This window comes from Stomoxys calcitrans, chromosome 2 (genome assembly GCF_963082655.1).
Source record: "Stomoxys calcitrans chromosome 2, idStoCalc2.1, whole genome shotgun sequence".
Taxonomy (NCBI): Eukaryota; Metazoa; Arthropoda; class Insecta; order Diptera; family Muscidae; genus Stomoxys; species Stomoxys calcitrans.
This window is the reverse complement of record NC_081553.1, coordinates 131,725,356-131,745,564: the sequence shown is the minus strand read 5'-3', so window position 1 is coordinate 131,745,564 and position 20,209 is coordinate 131,725,356. Positions and strand designations below refer to the sequence as shown.

Genomic DNA, 20,209 nt, shown 5'->3' with positions numbered 1-20,209 from the left:
AAAGGTATTTGGGAGTAGAATACGTATTTGATATCCAAATGTAAGACCATGTATTTAAGGCATCACCCCTTCCCCAAAACAATCACTCAAATGAAAGGTATATGAGATTAGAAAACGAATTTGATTTTGGGGTCATGTGTTTGGGGGACGCCTCATTCTGTAAAATCCCCTTAAAACCAATGGCAATATGGAGTTTAAATAAAGGGTATTTTAGAGAAGAGCACTATGCTGATATTTTTTCAGGGCCAAGTGTCTGGGGGACCACCTCACCACCTCACCCCCGAAAACACCTCTAAATCATACATCATGAGAATATCGGGTTGAAATAAAGCATTTTAAGAATGTAGTACACCTTACGTCCAAACTAAAATTCGTAGATCAATAAAGATCATATGGGATTCAGATAAAGGCACTTATGTTGTTAAACTATTAGTCAAGCGATATACTATTGGATTGCCCAAAAAGTAATTGCGGATTTTTCATATAGTCGGCGTTGACAAATTTTTTCACAGCTTGTGACTCTGTAATTGCATTCTTTCTTCTGTCAGTTATCAGCTGTTAATTTTAGCTTGCTTTAGAAAAAAAGTGTAAAAAAGTATATTTGATTAAAGTTCATTCTAAGTTTTATTAAAAATGCATTTACTTTCTTTTAAAAATCCACAATTACTTTTTGGGCAACCCAATATTTTCGTAGCATGGTATTTCGCTAAAATCTCTTTAATATTCCAAGGAAATTTTGTTCCATATAAAGGAAAAGAACGCGCAGAGGAGCGGGCCCGGTCCAGCTAGTATGATGTAAAATCATTAAGGAAAGGTAAAAGTCAGTCGGAGCCGACTATAAAATACCCTACGCTACTGAGCCTACGTACTACTTTCAATACATGGAACCTTTGTTGAAATCTGGCCATACTTCAAATTTGCATCCCTATTGAAATATTGTACAGACCCTTGTAAGATTTACGATAGGACCTAAATTGTGACTACAGCAGCCTTATATCGGATGAAAGATATATATGGGAGCTATATCTAAATCTGGACCGAGTTTGATGAAATAAAGCACACGTCTATGACTTCAAATAAAACACCTAACGATAAGTTGTATAGATATCGAACCAAAATTGTAGCTTCTATCGCCTTAAAAGGCCATATCGGATGGAAGACATATATGGGAGCAATATCTAAATCTGGACCGATTTTCATAAAATTTAGCACACATGCAAAATTTTGTGAAGATCGGACAAATATTGTGGCTAATTAAGCCTAAAAATGCCATATCAGATGAAATATATGTATGGGAGATATATTTAAATTTGAAGCGATTTTTATGAAATTTTGCACTAGTATTGAAACGTCAAATAAAACAATTCACTTAAAATTTTGTAAATGCGACCTATACCTTGATCACAAGAATACATGGACAAAACAGACGGGCATAGCTAAATCGAATCTGGAAGTGATTCTAAGCCGATCGGTATACCCACTGATAGGTATACCGACCGATCTCTTTCTTAGCGTTTGCAACCAAATGCACAAGATTATAATACCCGGTAGCACAGTGGTGGTGTATGTATAAATATATTCCCAAAGTAAAAAAAATAGGCCTGTCCTTACTATATGTGTTCCAAATGATGAGTACTGAGGAAATACAACCATAATGCAACTTATATGAGTTGTATTGAAGGTAAAGTACATATATTCGTAAGATCCCAATTTTGGACCAAATATTAAAGTAGAAGGTCAGCCAGTATGTGTTCCTACCGCGATAATAGGGGAAACTAAAATAAAAGGTAATTAGAAGTAGAATATCAATGTGATGTCAAAAATTATCAGCCAAATTCGCGGATAGCGCTTAACCACTCAAATACATTTCCTACGGAAATGTGAACCGAGCCAAAGATAGCACGAAACAACTTTAATTAAGCTTGCGCACAGCTTTGTCACCATCAAATTTTTCATCACTATTTGATGTATCTAAAGTGCATTTTTATACCCTACACCACTACTGTGATCCAGGGCATCATAACTTAATGCATTTGTTTGTAACACCCAGAAGGAAGGGAGATAGACCCATTGATAAGTATACCGATCGACTCAGAATCACTTTCTGATTCGATTTTGCTACGTCCGTCTGTCTGTCCATGTTAATTTACAAAGTACAGGTCGCAGTTTTCATCCGATCGTCTTCAAATTTGGTACTGGCATATTTTTTGGCCTAGAAACGAAGCCTATTGAAATTGCAAAAAATCGTTTCAGATTTGGATATAGCTCCCATATATATGTTCATCCGTTTTGCAGTAATAACGCAATAAAATGACACATTTTTAACCAATTCTCTTGAAACTTGGCTGTAAGGATTTTCTTTTGACTCTCGATATTACTGGTGAATTTCATAGAAATCGGTTTAGATTTATATATAGCTCTCATATATATGTTTCGCCCGATTTTCACTCCTAGGGCCAATGCACATTGTATTTATAGAGTAGGTGTAAGGTATTATACAGACGGCACCGCCCGACTTTTGCCCTTCCTTACTGGTTTATCATTCAATTACTACGGAGCTAATTAAGTATCCTTTCCCAACAAGCAACATAATCTACAATCGTTCACTTACTCGGAGAACTTAATTTTGAATAGTTCAAGTTGTCGCTCGCTAGGACTTATTATGAGATTAGGAACTCAATGTTTAAGTTGAATATTGTATTTGATAGATTGAAATTCATTACCCAACTGTTAATTGCTAATTTGGTTCAACTTTCTTTGATCAATACGCACGCCAGCTAATTCTACAACTACTTCTGCTAGAATCTGCTGTTTTTGAGCAGTTGTTGTCCATTTTCAAGATTTGTTGTTCTTTATTTTTATTATTATTTTGCCCATCTCGTGGGCTTATTAATCATCTGAAACTTTATCTACCACTTCTTCCGTGGACCAATAGAACTTTGCCCCTAGAATACGCCCATTGATATTCTACCATCTAATCTACAACTTACTCTGCGGACTAGTAGAACACAGCTAATGAACGGCAATCGAAATAATTTTGGTTGACTTTGCTGTTATTTGTTGTTTATATTATATCAAAAAAAAAGTAGTCAGTAATAGTAATCACCACTTTATGGTGCGGTTGAGTTTTGTTTACCTATTTATGTATATGTGTAATAGGATGAATTTTGAATTACAACTTGCTGAGAACAAGTTGTAATTATGTAGGTTGTATTCTCATTATAGGCTAAAGTACAATTAGTAGCCGGTACTATTTCCATTTCGAGCCCCACGCTAGGGGAAGCGCCCTCTTGGCCGCCAGGGGCGGGTGAAGAGGCGTGTGCACCAAGGAACAGGATTTTTTGAAGGCCACCTTAGCGCTGAGGTTAGCATGCTTATAACGCTGAACGTCTGGGTTCGAATCCTGCCGAAAACATTAGAAAAAATTTTCAGTGGTGGTTATTCCCTACTAATGATGGTGACATCTGTGTGGTACTATGCCATGGAAAATCTTTTCCCCAAATAGGTGTCGCACTGCAGCATGGCGTTCGGACTCGGCTAAAAAAAGGAGCACCCCTTATAACTATAAACAGGGGGCCCCTAATCATTGAGCCTAAACTTGAATCGGACAACACTCATTAATATGTGAGAAGTTTCCCCTATCCCTTCATGGAATTTTCATGGGTAAATTTGGAAGTTCACAAACAGGCTTGGAGTGTAAGAAGGAGATTAATACATTCTCTGAAGATGGCACGATCCGTACTGTTTGAGTGCGGGGCCATGGCGGGGTAAGGGAGAATGAAGAAGCAGTCAGTTTGGCAGTAAAGACCAGAGAACAGTCGTCAACAGACTTAGTTAATCCGATGTCTTTCAAAGCGACGCAGACCTAGGTAAGGGCGTTGGCGAACTGTCTAAGGGGCGTGGTATGGAGAACAATTAAGGATTATGTTACACGGAATTCCTGACTTCGATTTTTTAGAGGTTATGTATGCCCATAGTGCAGGAGCAGATTAATAACGACACTCTCTTTTCAACCTAACCAAAAACGTTTTTTTTCGAGGGTACATAGACTTTCCTGTGCCTCTGTGCAGGCCGACAAATTGGTCATTAAACCAGTAAACCATTTAATATGATAATTTTGTGTGAAAAAAAAATGATAACGTCCACAGATTGGTTTAAAAACAGAAATACCAAATGATGAGCAAAATGCGTTCTTAATTTTTTTCACCAGAAGCAATTTGCAGCATCAAACAAATATTTTATGAAAACCAGCCGTTGTAAGTTCAAATTTGCCCATGAACATTCCATACCATACATAACACGCGGGCGTACGTGTTGCATGGTTAAAAAAAGTTAAATTAGGCAAGTTTGTTTTGTGAGAGTTAAAACTGGTACTATCTTCCCTTTTCGCTTAAAAAATTAATATTTTTCGCGATTACTTTTTGAAACACTACAAAAATTTCATAGATAACATTATATTCTGATTAAAATTTTATCATAAGTAATGAATATCAATACCAAATGGGTGTTTTTAAGAGCTATAGAAAAGTTTTTCAAAAAAATTAATAAGCACATAAAATTCAAGAAAACTATATTTAAATCGATAGTACGGTCCACATAAATTAATGTTTGAATATTATTTCGTGCAAATGTTGACCGTGAATGCTTCAATGGTGTCTTCCCATACGTCAATTGAAGCAGGTTTGTCTGTATAGATATGAGCTTTAACATAGCCCTACAAAAAATAGTCTAAAGGCGTTAAATCACATGATCTAAGAGCCAATTGACCGATCCTGAACGTGAAATAAAATGTTCACCGAACTCGCCTCTCAATAAGTCCATTGTTACGCGTGCTGTGTGGCATGTGAGAGATCATCTTGTTGAAACCAAATGTCTTGCAAGTCAAGCTTTTGCATTTTGGGCAAAAAAATAGTAGAATATCATCTCACGGTAGAACTCACCATTCACAGTTACGTAACGATTCGCATAATCTTTGAAGAAGTATGGTCCAATGATGCCACCATTTCATAAACTGCACCAAAATGTGATTTTTGTACCCATCACCGAAGGATGGGGGTATATTCATTTTGTCACACATCGAAACATCCATTTCTGACCCTATAAAGTATATATATTCTTGATCAGCGTAAAAATCTAAGACGATCTAGCCATGTCTGTCCGTCTGTATGTTGAAATCACGCTACACTCTTAAAAAATAGAGATATTGAAATGAAACTTTACACAGATACTTTTTTCCCATTAGCAAGTTAAGTTCGAAGATGGGCTAAATCGGACTATATCTTGATATAGCCCCCATATAGACCGATCCGCCGATTAAGGGTCTTAGGCCCATAAAAGCCACATTTATTATCCGATTTTGTTGAATTTTGGAACAATGAGTTGTGTTAAGCCACTTTGCATCCTCCTTCAATTTGGCCTAAATCGGTCAAGATTTGGAAATAGCTGCCATATAGACCGATCTCTAGATTTAAAGCCTTGGGCCCATAAAAGGCGCATTTATTTTCCGATGTCGCCGAAATTTGGGACAGTGAGTTATGTTAAGCCCTTTAACATACTTCTGCAATATGGCACAGATCGGTCCAGATTTGGATGTATTTAGCTGCCATATGGCACTCAGGTTGCAAAATGCATGATTTTGATATGTTTACTGTTCAAATATTGTTAAGCAGTCTGTACAATCAATAAATTCTTTTATTAAAATCATTTCAAAAAAACATTATTGACCATTTCCGAGTGGTATGTGACTCAACCAAAAGAATGCATATCGCATTAGTGCTGCGGGTGGTATGTAACTCCGCGGGCCGAATCTTATATACCCTCCACCGTGGATCGCATTTGTCAAGTTCTATGCGCAGTATTTCTTTTTGGGAATCAAAGAATATTAAATAAGAATTGATGACGCTATTGGAGCTATATCAAGTTAAAGTCCGATTCGGACCATAAATGAATGTTGAACATTTTAGAAATCATTGTGTAATATTTCAGTTCATTCGGATAAGAATTGCGCCTTGTAGGGGATCAAAAAGCAAAATCGGGAGATCGGTTTGTATGGGAGCTGTATTAGGCCATAGATCGATTCAGACCATATTGAACACGTATGTTGTAGGTCATGAAAGAAGATGTTGTACAAAATTTCTACCAAATCGGATGAGAATTGCGCCCTCTAGAGGCTCAAGAAGTCAAGATCCCAGATCGATTTATATGGCAGCTATATCAGGTTATGAACCGATTTGCGCCATACATGGCACAGTTATTGGAAGCTATATTAAAACACCTAATGCAAAATTTCAGCCAAATCGGATAAGAATTGCGCCCTCTAGCGAATCAAGAAGTCAAGATCCAAGATCGGTTTATATGGCAGCTATATCAGGCTATGGATTGATTCAGACCATATTAGACACGTATGTTGAAGGTCATGAGAGAAGCTGTTTCCAAGTCGGATGAGAATTGCGCCCTCTAGAGGCTTAATAAGTCAAAACCCCAGATCGGTTTATATGACAGCTATATTAGGTTATATACCGATTTGCGCCATACTTAGCACAGTTATTGGAAGTCATAACAAAACACTTCATGCGAAATTTTAACCAAATCGGATAAGAATTGTGCACTGTATTGGCTCCAGAAGTCAAGACCCAAGATCGGTTTATATGGCAGCTATATCAAAACATGGACCGATTTGAATCACACTAAGCGCAGTGATACCAAACCCCACGTGCAAAAATTCAGCCAAATCGGTATAATTGCGCCCTCTAGACGCTCAAGAAATCAAACCCCAAGATCGGTTTATATGGCAGCTATAACAAAACATGGACCGATTTGGCTCATTTACAATCTTAACTGACCTACACTAATAAAAAGTCTTTGTGCAAAAACTCAGGGGGCGGACGGACGGACAGAGAGACGGACGGACGGACAGACAGACGGATAGACAGACAGACGGACATGGCTAGATCGACTTAAAATGACATGACGATCAAGAATATATATAATTTATGGGGTCTCAGACGCATATTTCGGGGTGTTACAAAACAGAATGACGAAATTAATATGCCCAAATCCAATGGCGGCTACTATAAAAAATTACATGTTTCTAAGCTTACCATATTTACTTTTAAAACATCTTAAGACGGTTGTTCTAATTTGAATTTGTCCCTTTAAATTAATAGTATATCGTAGAATAAGATGTACAATATTAAATTGTAAATTGAAAGTTATTGTGAATTACTATGAATTGTATAGCGTATAAGATATCTCCTTGATTACAATCGGCAATAACACAAATGAAAATCATTAATTGAATGAATTTATTAATTAATTAACAAAAAATTTGCACTAAATTCTTCATGCATATAATTTGCAGTTCTTACTAGCTAAAATCTGTAAACAAGTACTTAATAGGAATACGTTTAAATATCTTATTCCAGCGCCTCGTTAAATATGCCATCATTGTCTGTTCAATGACTGGAGTGAATATTTCAAGTAAATGAGCCCTATTACCATTGAAGAGGTCATTCGTACTATCGGATAATTCGTTGTTGCCCGGCCCATAGAGATTATCAAATCGTACACGAATATCGCCAACGCTTGCCATTTTAGCAAAAATGATTAATGTCTCAAAGAATTTTTCGCCATCACGCTCCTTTTTCTCTGTCAGCAAGGATACGCCAATCACAAGATCCGCTGAAATAATGGAAAATGGTTAAAAAATTAAAAAAAAACTGTATTCGTTTGGTTTCTCTTAGCTTACTTACAAACATCTATAATTGCTGTGCCTTTGCCATTAAGGTCCTCCACCGATATTTTTCCTTTCATTGTATAATCTGATTTGGTATGATAATTGGGGATTTTGACAACATATTGGAAGTTAGAGTTGAATTGCACTCTGAAACATAGATATATTGATTATAACATAAGGAGGAGTATTGAATTATGAATTAAAGGTGTTCTTTGATGGTGTTTCAGAAAACTTAATATAGATTGGAAATGTGTTTATTTGACAGATTTCCTTTTCAGAACTGTCAAATTAAACTAACTATTAAAGATTTGCAATTTTTTTCGAATAAATCGAGCTTTTATTTCATCGAATATACATTTAGATACATGTCTATATAAACAAGTAAGAGCGTGCTAAGTTCGGCCGGGCCGAATCTTATATACCCTCCACCATGGCAAGCATTTGTCGAATTCTTTACGTGGTATCTCTTTTTAGGCAAACAAAGATTAATCAATAATAACTGTTACGCTATTGGAGCTATGTATATCAAGTTATAGTTCTATCCGGACCATAAATGAATTGAATGCTGAACATTGTAAGTCATTGTGTTATATTTCAGTCCATTCGAGGAAGAATTGCGCATTGTAGAAACTCAAGAAGCACAATCGGGAGATCGGTTTATATGGGAGCTGTATCAAGCTACAGATCGATTCAGACCATATAGGACAGGAATGTTGAAGGTCATGGGAAAAGCCGTTGTACAAAATGTCAGCCAAGTCGAACAAGAATTGCGCTCTCTAGAGGCTCAAGAAGTCAAGATCTCATATCGGTTTATACGGCAGCTATATCATGTTATGTACTGATTTACGCTATACTAAGCACAGTTGTTGGAAGTTATAGCAAAATGCCACATACAAATTGCGCCCTCTAGCGGCTCAAGAAGCACCAAGATCGGTTTATATGACAGCTATTATATCAGATTATGGACCGATTTCAACCATTATTAGCAGAGTTGTTGGAAGTGATACCAAAACATCACGTTCAAAATTTCAGTCAAATCGGACGAGAATTGCGCCCTCTAAAAGCTGAAGAAGTCAAGACCCAAAATCGGTTTATATGGCAGCTATATCAGGTTGTGAACCGATTTGAACCATACTAAGCATAGTTGTTGGAAGTGATATCAAAATATCACGTTCAAAATGTCAGTCAAATTGGACGAGAATTGCGCCCTCTAGAGGCTCAAGAAGTCAAGGCCCAAGATCGGTTTATTTGGCAGCTATACCAAAATATGGACCGATATGGCCCATTTACAATACCAACCGACCTACATTAATAAGAATTATTTGTGCAAAATTTCAAGCGCCTAGCTTTACTCCTTCGAAAATTAGCGTGCTTTCGACAGGTATTTAAAAGTAGTGTAAAAATTCGATATTAACATTAAGCCCAAGTGTCTGGAGTTGCCACTCCCCCATTTCACCCGCAGTTGGAAATTTTTACCGTTTGGGGCAACTGAAAGTTATTGAAAGAGTACGATTTGGTACAAAAGCTCCACCCCAAGAGTCTGTGGGGTCAACCAACCCATAAAGCATCTCAGCAGGAAATTTGAATCGGTTGGGGCAAACTTAAAGGTATTAAAAACTAGAATACGTTTTTGATACCAAAGCTCCACCCCAGAAGTCTTGCCCAACCATAAGCAGGAAATTTGTACTGGTTGGACAATATGATTATGAAATGAAAGATATTTAACTACGATTTTGATATAAAATTTTGGGCGGTCGGTAAACACTCAATACACCAACAGAAGGACTTTAGGGGAATGCATATATACATATATACATATTTGCCCATGAACATTCCATTAAGGAACAGGGGCAAACTTCTCACAAATCAATGAGTGCTGTCCGACTAAATCTTTCAAAGATAAGGGACCTCCTTTTTATAGTCGAGTCCGAACGGCATGCCGTTTATATGCCGGCAGAGCGACACCTCTTTGGGGAGAAGTTTATATTGGGTTGCCCAAAAAGTAATTGCGTATTTTTTAAAAGAAAGTAAATGCATTTTTAATAAAACTTAGAATGAACTTTAATCAAATATATAATTGCCATTTTGTTCGATAACCTTTTGCCATCTTCCTGGCAAATTTAGTATTCCACGCTCATAGAACTTCTGGCCTTTATCTGCAAAAAACTGAACCAAGTGCGATTTTATAGCCTCATCCTTGCCGAATGTTTTACCATTTAAGGAGTTCTGCAAAGATCGAAATAAATGGTAGTCTGATGGTGCAAGGTCAGGGCTATATGGTGGATGCATAAAAATTGCCAAGCTCACTCAGTTTTTGGCGAGTGACCAAAGATGTGTGCGGTCTAGCGTTGTCCTGGTGGAATATGACACCTTTACGATTGACCAATTCTGGTCGCTTCTCCTTGATAGCTGTATTCAATTTGTCCAATTGTTGACAGTAAACATCCGAATTAATCGTTTGGTTCCTTGGAAGCAGCTCAAAATATACCACACCCTTCCAATCCCACCAAACAGGCAGCATAACCTTCTTTTGGTGGATATCAGCCTTTGAAGTGGTTTGAGCTGGTTCACCATGCTTGGACCATGATCGTTTTCGACTAACGTTGTTGTAAACAATCCATTTTTCATTCCCAGTTATGATTCGTTTTAAAAACGGATTGAATTCATTGCGTTTAAAGTGCATATCACAAGCGTTGATTCGGTTTGTTAAATGAATTTTTTTCAATACATGTGGTACCCATATTAAAATTGACGCCAAACAAACGAATGTAAACAAAATTTCGCGCACTTTTTTTCTAAAGCAAGCTAAAAGTAACAGCTGATAACTGACAGAAGAAAAAATGCAATTACAGAGTCACAAGCCGTTGAAAAAATTTGTCAACGCCGACTATATTACTACTATATTACAGACAATCACTTTTTGGGCAACCTAATACATGGCAAAATACCTCACAAACGTCGCCAGCATTAGGAGGGATAACCACCGCTGAAAAATGTTCTGATGTTCCCGCCAGAATTCGAATCCAGGCGTTCAGCGTCATAGGTGGACATGGTAACCTCTGCGCTACGGTGGCCTCACTTAATATAGATTTGGCCGTTTGGGCAAAATGGATATCAAATGAAAGGTATTAAAAACAACAGTTCGATTTCGATGCAAAAGATTCAACCCAACCCACAAAACACCCCCAGCAGGACATTTTTACCGGTTGAGTTATATGGATATCATATGAAAGATATTGAACTGAATAGTACAATTTTGGTATGAAATTTGGCCCCAAGTATCAAGGGGTTCGCCCCAGAACCAAAACACCCCCAGCGGGCCGATTTTACCGTTTGGACAATATGCGTATCAAATGAAAGGTATTTAACTGAAGAGTATGATTTTGATATACAACTTTGGCCCCAAGTGTCAACGGGGTCTCGCCCCACCCCCCAACCTATAAATGTCAAATCGTAGTCGGCTGTAATTTGATATGCAAATTATGCTTCATTATTTAAAACAATAATCAAACCTAATACGGCCTTCATATGTAGGTATATAAAATAAATACAGCTTTTATATACATTAATTGCCTATGTAGTGGATCCAACGATTTTATATTCCATTTGACTGAAATTAGATGTGCAATGTACTATTATGTTGTTTAATGACAAGCGTTAACGATTTCGATAATTTGTGGCAATCAAAGATGGATTTCTTGCATCTTACATCGTACAGCCAAAACATTAAACATTTTTATACTCACCACCGAAGGATGGGGGTATATTGATTTTGTCATTCCGTTTGCAACACATCAAAGTATACATTTCCGTAAAAATCGTAAGAATCTAAGACGATCTAGATATGTCCGTCCGTCTGTCTGTTGAAATCACGATACAGTCTTTAAAAATAAAGATATTGAGCGGAAATTTTGCACCGGTTCTTTTTTTGTCAATAAGCAGGTTAAGTTCGAAGATGGGCTATATCGGAGATGGGCTATATCGGACTATATCCTGATAAAGACCCCATATAGAACGATCCATTGATTTAGGGTCTTAGGCCCTACGATTTTGCTGAAATTTAAGACAGTGGGTTGTGTTAGGCCCTTCGACATCCTTTGTCAATTTGGCTGAGATCGGTTTAGATTTGGATATAGCTGCCATATAGACCGATCCTCCGGTTTAGGGTCTAGGCCCATTAAAGCCACATTTATTATCCGATTTTGCTGAAATTTGGGACAGTGAGTTGTGTTAGGCCCTTCGAAATCCTTCGTCAATTTGGCCCAGATCGGTCCAGATTTGGATATAGCTGCCATGTAGACCGATCTCTCGATTTAAAGTCTTGGCCCCATAAGAGACGCATTTATAATCCGATTTCGCTGAAATTTGACAGTGACTTATGTTAGGCTTTTCGACATTTGTGCCGTATATAGTTCAGATCGGTTTATTTTTAGATATAGCTACTAAAAAGACCAATATTTTGTTATATTACACTAATTAGTATTTGGCCCAAATCGGAACATATTTCGATATAACTGCTGTGGGACATAAGGTATGCAATTTTCACCGGATTTTGATGGAAGGTGGTTTACATATATACCCGAGGTAGTGGGTATCCAAAGTTCGGCCCGGCCGAACTTAACGCCTTTTTACTTGTTTCGTTTTAAAATGGTTTAACTTCTCAATGGACGAATACTAATCTATTCATATTGTTTGTAACAGCTCGCCAAAAAGGGGAAGTTTATTGGTATTACATACTGTTCAAGCAAAGCATGAGATGATCAGAGCGGCATAATTTGGCTCCTGAAAGCTTTTCTGCCAACAGGTCGATAGCGTTAATGATGCCGAAAAGATGAAAAAGTTTCTCTAAAAACCCTTGTCTTGACTGAAACGTTACACAGTGAGAGAAAATCGAAAAAAAACTAGTAAAAAAATATTCCGTGTGAGAACGGGTAGAGATATCTCTTAAAAAATGGTAAAAGCTGAGGTGTTAACGAGGTCGTGTGCAAAATTTTATTGCCCTAGGTTGTCTGGGCCTCTTTTAGCAGGCCCCTCAAGTTGGTTACCGCGGTATTTCGAAAAATTTTCAGGCTGCCAAATCCTTATTTATGGTCTGATTTTGAAATTTACTGGATACTGCCTATTGATAAAATTTTTAGTAAATTTTCTGTGGAGGCTACAAATATTGATTGAGGGAACAAATGGAGTAAAAAAAACATGTCTCTAATTGGTGGATCTGGGCCTTGGAAATTTAAAACTCGAGGGATTTTTCCAATTTTTTAACTGTATGACTTCTTTTAACTGAATAATCAGATGTAGACACTTGTCGCGGCAAAGTAGTTATAAATTTTATCACTAATCCAAATCATGGCATGCAAATGAAAATCGAACCACAAATGCCTTCGTAAATTGCAAAATACGAAGCAGATCTCGGCCAAAATTGCACAAAAATAAAATTAAACTCGTATATCTCCGAAACCAGTGGAGATATTATTGACCTCAAGCGGACTTTTTGCTAGCACTATCCAATTTTTTTTCTATTTTGTCCCACTGTGCTTTAGTAGAAGACATGCGAGTGAGAGCAGAGACAACGGAAAACATGTTAAGGCTTTTGATAAAAACGCATTTCCCACAGGATACGACGAGACTCACGAAGACACCGGAATGCTGGAATAATGAGGTTTATCGAAAGCTTATCATTACGGAATTTATGGTAAAGGAAGATTGGGCAGCTTACAGCCATTTAAGTCACGCCCGGAACTGATGGAATATTGCCGACGTTACTACAGAAGAAGTCGGAACATCTGGCGCCCCATTTGGCCACTATTTTCAACAATTTTCTCAGCGTGTCTATTACTTGCATATACGAAAGTCTAGCAGGAGGCAAGGGTGTATTTATACCCAAGCCCGGCAAGGCAAGTTATGCGACACCAAAGGCCTACAGATCTAAAAGCCTGGATGAAAGCACTCCTTGTTCTGATGATATAAAGGCGCAGTAACAAACTATTGCCAACTCCATGGAATTTGCCGCGAAATCCGTACTTGAGCACCGGAAGCCTCCCCAAGTAACACATGTTACGACCAAGAGTGTCGAGATGCTACTGAATCCAAGAATGCGGCATATAGAGCAACTCTGCAATCAGTAGCAACACGCCAGATGAAGGAGAGGTATCGGGAGAAAAGGAGAGAGGAAAAACGTCTATTCCGCAGAAAGAAAAAGGAAATGGAAAGACGTGAGTGTGAGCGAATTGAGATATACAGGAGTCCGGAAATTTTGCCAAGGAATCAAACCGATGGCTTTTGTGCAGGCACATCCTCCGGCAGAGACAAAAGAGGAAATCTGGTAACTGACACAGCATGCTAACGATATGGAAAGAACATTTACCCAACCGCTAGTGTCCGAAGTTGGCGGCGAAAAGGATACCGCAGAACCAATTCCTGTTGATGGTATATAATGTTTACCTCCTAGTCAGAATGAGGTACAATTAGCAGTGACCCGACTGAAGAACAAGAAGGCAGAAAAAGCCGACGGGTTAGACGCTGAATTATTTAAGATCGGAGGCGACACACCGATAAGGCGTATGCATCAGCTAGTGTGCGCAATCAGAAGAACGCATACCCCGTGATGTGAACTTCAGCGTATTATATCCCGTACGCAAGAAAGGAGACAAGATGGAATGTGCCAACTATAGAGGAATAAGTCTCCTCCCCATCGCATACAAGATACTCTCGAGCGTACTGTGTGAAAGATTAAAATTAAAGTCAATGAGGTAATTGGGCCCTATCAATGCGGCTTTAGACCTAGACCAAATATTCACACTGCGCTAAATCCTGGAATAGACCCGAGAATGACAAATCAACACCTACCATCTCTTTGTTGGCTACAAAGCCACTTTCGATGACCCTTTACGTTTAAAGGTATTTCAAGCCATATCTGTGTTTGGTATAACTGCAACATTAATAAGACTCTGCAGGATGACACTTACTGATACACGTTCCTCAGAAAGAATTGGAAAGAATCTCTCCAAACCATTTAATACCAAACGAGGTTTTAGACAAGGAGACAGCCTATCGTGTGAACTCTTTAATATCCTGCTGGAGAAGATTATAGGAGATGCAGATGTGAATAGATATGTCTCACTAATCACTAGAGAACACATGCTATTCGCCTATGACGACGACATAGACATCACAGGTCGGTCACAGGAAGTAGTAACTGCAGCCTTTGAAAGAGTCGACAAAGAGTCAGTGAGTCCGTATGTCCGTCTGTCTGTCGAAAGCACGCTAACTTTCGAAGGAGTAAAGCTAGCCGCTTAAAAATTTGCACAAATACTTCTTATTAGTGTAGGTCGGTTGGGATTGTAAATGGGCTATATCGTTCCACGAGTCACTACAGGGCACAATTCTTATCCGATTTGGCTGAAATTTTTGCATGAGAGGTTTTATTAAGACTTCCCACAACTGCGCTGAGTATGGTTGAAATTGGTCCATAACCTGATATAGCTGTCGTATAAACCTAACTGGGGTCTTGACTTCTTGAGCATCTAGAGTGCGCAATTTCTATCCGATTTGGCTGAAATTTTGCATGAGGTGTTTTGTTATGAATTTCAACAACTGTGCTAAGAAAAGTTCAAATCGGTCCATAACCTGATATAGCTGCCACATAAACCGGTCTGGGGTCTTGATTTCTTGAGTCTCTACAAGGAACAATTCCTATCCGATTTGGTTGAAATATTGCATGACGGGTTTTGTTATGACTTCCAACAACTGTATTAAGAATAGTTCAAATCGGTCCATAACCTGATATAGCTGCCATATAAACCGATCTGGGGTCTTGACTTCTTGAGCCACTAGAGGGCGCAATTGTTATGCGATTTAGCTGAACTTTTGCATGAGGTGTTTTGTTATAGCTTTCAACAAATGTGCTAAGAATAGTTCAAATCGGTTCATAACCTGATATAGCTGCCATATAAACCGATATGAGATCTTGACTCCTTGAGCCTCTAAAGGGCGCAAGTATTATCAGATTTGGCTGCAGTTTTGTACAACAGCTTCCTTTAATAGACGTGTCGAATATGGTATGAATCGGTTTGTAGCCTAATACAGCTCCCCTATAAACCGATCTCCCTAGTTTACTTCTTCAGCCCCTTAAGTGCGCAATTCTTGCAAGATTTGGCCGAAATTTTACACAATGACTTCCACTATGGTCTCCAATATTCAGTTCAATTATGGTCCGAAATGAACCATTACTTGACATTGTTCCAATAACTTAGCAATTCTTTTCTTTTATCCTTTGTTTGCCTAAATAGAAATACCGTGGCAAGAGCTCGACAAATGCGATCCATTGTGGAGGGTATATAAGATTCGGCCCGGCCGAGCTTAGCACGCTTTTACTTGTTTTGTTCATAAATATAATAAATTCATCAATAACAATTTTGTGGATCCTTTCCTCTTCTCTGATATCGAAGAAGAACTTGCAGTAATTTTGGAATATTGTCATTAGCGAATAGGTGGCAGTATCCATGATGGTGAGTGCTAAATATTCGGCCCGGGTAAAGTATGTTTTTCTATGAGTGCACATGTGTGTTAGATAATGTAAATGAAGGCCACCGTAGTGCAGAGGTTTGCATAAACGCCTCGGTCCGACTGGCGAGAACATCAGAAAAAGTTTGTACCATTTTTAAGGATGTGAAACTTAACATATTCTGAGAATGTCGGGCGGAATAGTGAGGTCAAAAGTAGTTTTAGTAATTATTATATAATGTTTAATAAGGCAATTTGAAATATTCATATAACATGTGATGTTGTCAGACGTCTATCACTGAACATAAATTAACTTTAGAGCCATAAACCCTATACCATCAGCTGTGTTCTTAACTATATTATTTTGATTTCTTAACTCTGTCAATTAGGAATGTCTTACTTTGCTTTTAGTAGAAATGAATAAATCAAAATATAGTGCAATTGAGACCGATTCAAGCTTTGGTCAAGAAATCGTTAAAGTGTCAAAGACCAACTGCGTGAGATGATAAGCAAAATTTACATTTTCTATCGAACCTTTCATTATTAAACAGGGCGTAGACTTCTTTCATATTAATAAAGTAATGACGGATTCTTGTTTGAGGTAATAAGTCAGTTCATGACAAAGATCGAAACCTCTTTATAAATTTAACCCTCCGGCGGGTTAGAAGGTCCCTGGTCACCTTGTTTAATTTAAAAATTTCAAAATTTAAAAAATGCGTTTTCATAAATATTTCCATACAAAAAATAGGTCTCTGTGGATCTTGTACTTCGGCAACAGCAACGGATGACTCAGCCGTCGGAGGGTTAAAAGGCTAAATTACTCACAAATATCGCCACCATTAGTAAAGTGATTAACGAGGCGATCAGAGTCATTGCAGAAATGAGTAGCCTATTGACCACAGTGGTAGATGACCATTAATAATCCTACAATTTTAGTACCAATCGGTGTTATGGCAAAATAAAATGATAAGAGCAGTCAGTGTACGTGACATATGGTGTGAGGTAAACTCGATTATGTGATGTCCAACACCGCCCCTAAAATTAGGTTAAATTGGTTTTCATTCTAGTCTCCCTGTGTTAGTTAAAATAAAATATGTTGCAAACAGGATTAATTAACATTGAAAATGTCTATTACTTCCATGGATATGGAACGGACATGTTATGGAAAATGAGATTTTTTTTAATTTGTCCTCTTCGTTTTACTCACCCAACATTCCCAATTTTTGCATTTGAAAGTCCAGTTGCAACAATATTCTCCATATCTAAATTCAGGTTGGCGGCAGTTCCCGTTAAGTCAACATGTATTTTCTTCACCATTAGAGGATCAATGGTGGAAAAGGGCGGTGATCCAGGTATATCTAAGGAGGGTTATGTCGTATTGGAAGCAAAAACCTTTCAAAATTGGAGTCATAACTTACCACCTTTCCAATTTACAAAAACGGATTGAAATAAGTCCGAAACACATTGTCCGTTTCCAGTATCTTTTAATTTGCATGGGGTGAAAAATGTTGCTACAATGACATTGGAAAGAGAATCCTTAACATGTTGATACTTAAAAAAATAATTTTTACATACGAGGTGTTTTGAGAAAATTGTCAGCATGTACCGTTGATGTTATGATAAGCGATATGAGTATCACATTGAAAGCATCGCTTTTTCTATTTTCTCTTAAAGTGTGTTTCATTATGCTGGCGAAGTTGTGGATTGTCACAAACTGACTAAAATTCGTTTTTGCAAACCGCAGTGTTAAATAATTTTTGCATGTTTTGCCAATTTTTTTCTTTGTTGTTTCAAAACGTTTATCGATGAATATGCTAATACTGATAATAGTTAGATATAAACATTTCAATACAGTGGATTGGAAAGCTTGCTAAAATATAATTTAGTACGTGAAGATGAATTCAAAAATTGTAATCTTTCTTTGCGATCCGTTTGTTATCTCTAATGGTTGTATTTGGTAATAAAAAACGGAAAACGCATTTCAAAGCTAACTCTTACACATCTGCTAAAGGGCTATTGGCAATTGCTGGGGGTTTAAACCACTTGTGATGAATTGGCTGTATCCAACAGTTGGGAAACCTATAATGCTATGTGGTGCTGCGGTTTGGTGGACGCCCAATCAAAATTCCAACGACTGTTAAAAGGATGGATTGTTTCTGTATCACAGCCGCATTGAGGACGACGCCATGGGTTAGGTCAGGTTTCGGTAGCATAGGCGGATTAATATCCGCAACCTCATTTCAATTTAACCTAACCTAAGTTAGGTAGATGCGGCAGTGCTCAACAATGATTACATCCGCTAAATCAGACAAGTCCTCAAAGAAAGGAGAACCTAAAGTGTAACTCCAACCTACGGCCAGTGCGGTGCACACATATGACAGATGTTCTGTAGTGACCACTTCATAGACTTTCTCATAGAAATCGTAAAGCATGTTTACTGATCATACCAGTCTGAGTCCTTTGTTATAGCCAACGACAACAAAGCGGTAGACCTCTAGTCTAGATTTGTCACATAATTTTGAAGCGTTCAAAAACCTCACTTTTTAATCATCTGGCATTCGTTGGCTTTCGGCCTCGTCCTTAAGATTTAGCTTATATGTCGCTAGAGGCATATCCGCAGATTCCATTTTCCCTGGAATGTGTTAAATAGTTCCTAGTCTCGTCAGATCTTCTGCTCTAAAATTCTTTGGTAAATCTCTGTGGCCCGGCACCAAGAATAGGTGAATTTTGAAACGTTCTGCCTTCTCGTTGAGAGTTCTGCCATAATCGGAGTTTGTTTCTGAATTCAGAAATAAGTTCCCCAGGGATTTAATGGCTGCCTGGCTGTCTGAGAAGAGATGTATGCCAATCGTTGGCAAGACATTATAGTTTTAGCAATTCCATTGCACTATAGTACCAATGGCCTAAAATTTTTCACAGATTTTTAAAACCTTAAAAATGCCAAATTTTTTGTTTATTTTCCATAAAATACTTACTTTTCGGCCAATTGTATGATGTCGCCGACCTGAAAAAGCTTTGTTGTGTAAACAAATTCAATCAAATTGGTGCGGTAGATCGAAAGTTATGTGCATTTAAGTATGTATTAAAGAAATCACTATAGGTCAACAATAACTCGGAATAGCACACCCTATATTATTAACAGGGTGGCCAATTCAAGAACTCTGCTACAAACCGTTAGAAGATTGTAAGACGATAAACTTCCTAATTTCAAAGTTTTGAAGGCTTCACAACTAAAAATTAAATGTTGAAATAGATTTGGACAAAAAAATAAAAAATAAACAATTAAAAGCAAGCGTGCTAAGTTCGGCCGGGCCGAATCTTATATACCTTCCACCATTGATCGCATTTGACGAGTTCTTTCCCGGAATCTCTTTTTAGACAAACAAAGGATACAAGAAAAAAATTGCTATGCTAATTGATTTGAATGTTGGAGACCATAGCAGAAGTCTATGTGTAAAATTTCAGCGAAATCGAATAAGAAGAAAAATTGGGAGATCGGTTTATAGGGGAGCTGTATCAGACTGTGGACCGATTCAGACCATATTTGACACGTATATTGAAGGTCATGGGAGAAGCCGTTGTACAAAGAAAGTAAAGATCCAAGATCGGTTTATGTGGCAGCTATATCGGGTTATAGACCGATTAACACCGTACTTGGCACAGTTGTAGGACGTTATAACGAAACACCGCATGCAAATTTCAGCCAAATCGGATAGGAATTGCGCCCTATAGAGGTTTAAGAAGTCAAGACCCCAAATCGGTTTGTATGACAGCTATGTCAGGTTATGAACCGATTTCAACCATAATTGGCACAGTTGTTAGAAACTATAACAAACATTTTATGCAAAATTTCAGCCAAATCGGATAAGAATTGCACCCTTTATTGGCTCAAGAAGTCAAGATCCCAGATCGGTGTATATGGCATCTATATCAAAACATGGTCCGATTTGGCCCATTTACAATCCCAACTGA

At 37.9% G+C, this 20,209-nt stretch overlaps 1 protein-coding gene across 1 annotated transcript; it reads right to left on the bottom strand.

Moving 5' to 3' along the window:
* Positions 1-7,366: 7,366 nt before the first annotated feature.
* LOC106089015 (uncharacterized) lies at positions 7,367-18,669 on the bottom strand. Its single transcript, XM_059361631.1, has 6 exons — positions 18,592-18,669; positions 17,813-18,107; positions 17,656-17,748; positions 17,445-17,595; positions 7,752-7,882; positions 7,367-7,680 (listed from the first exon to the last, which is right to left on the bottom strand). The coding sequence occupies exons 1-6, from the start codon at positions 18,667-18,669 to the stop codon at positions 7,367-7,369; spliced, it is 1,062 nt and encodes a 353-aa protein (XP_059217614.1).
* Positions 18,670-20,209: the final 1,540 nt, after the last annotated feature.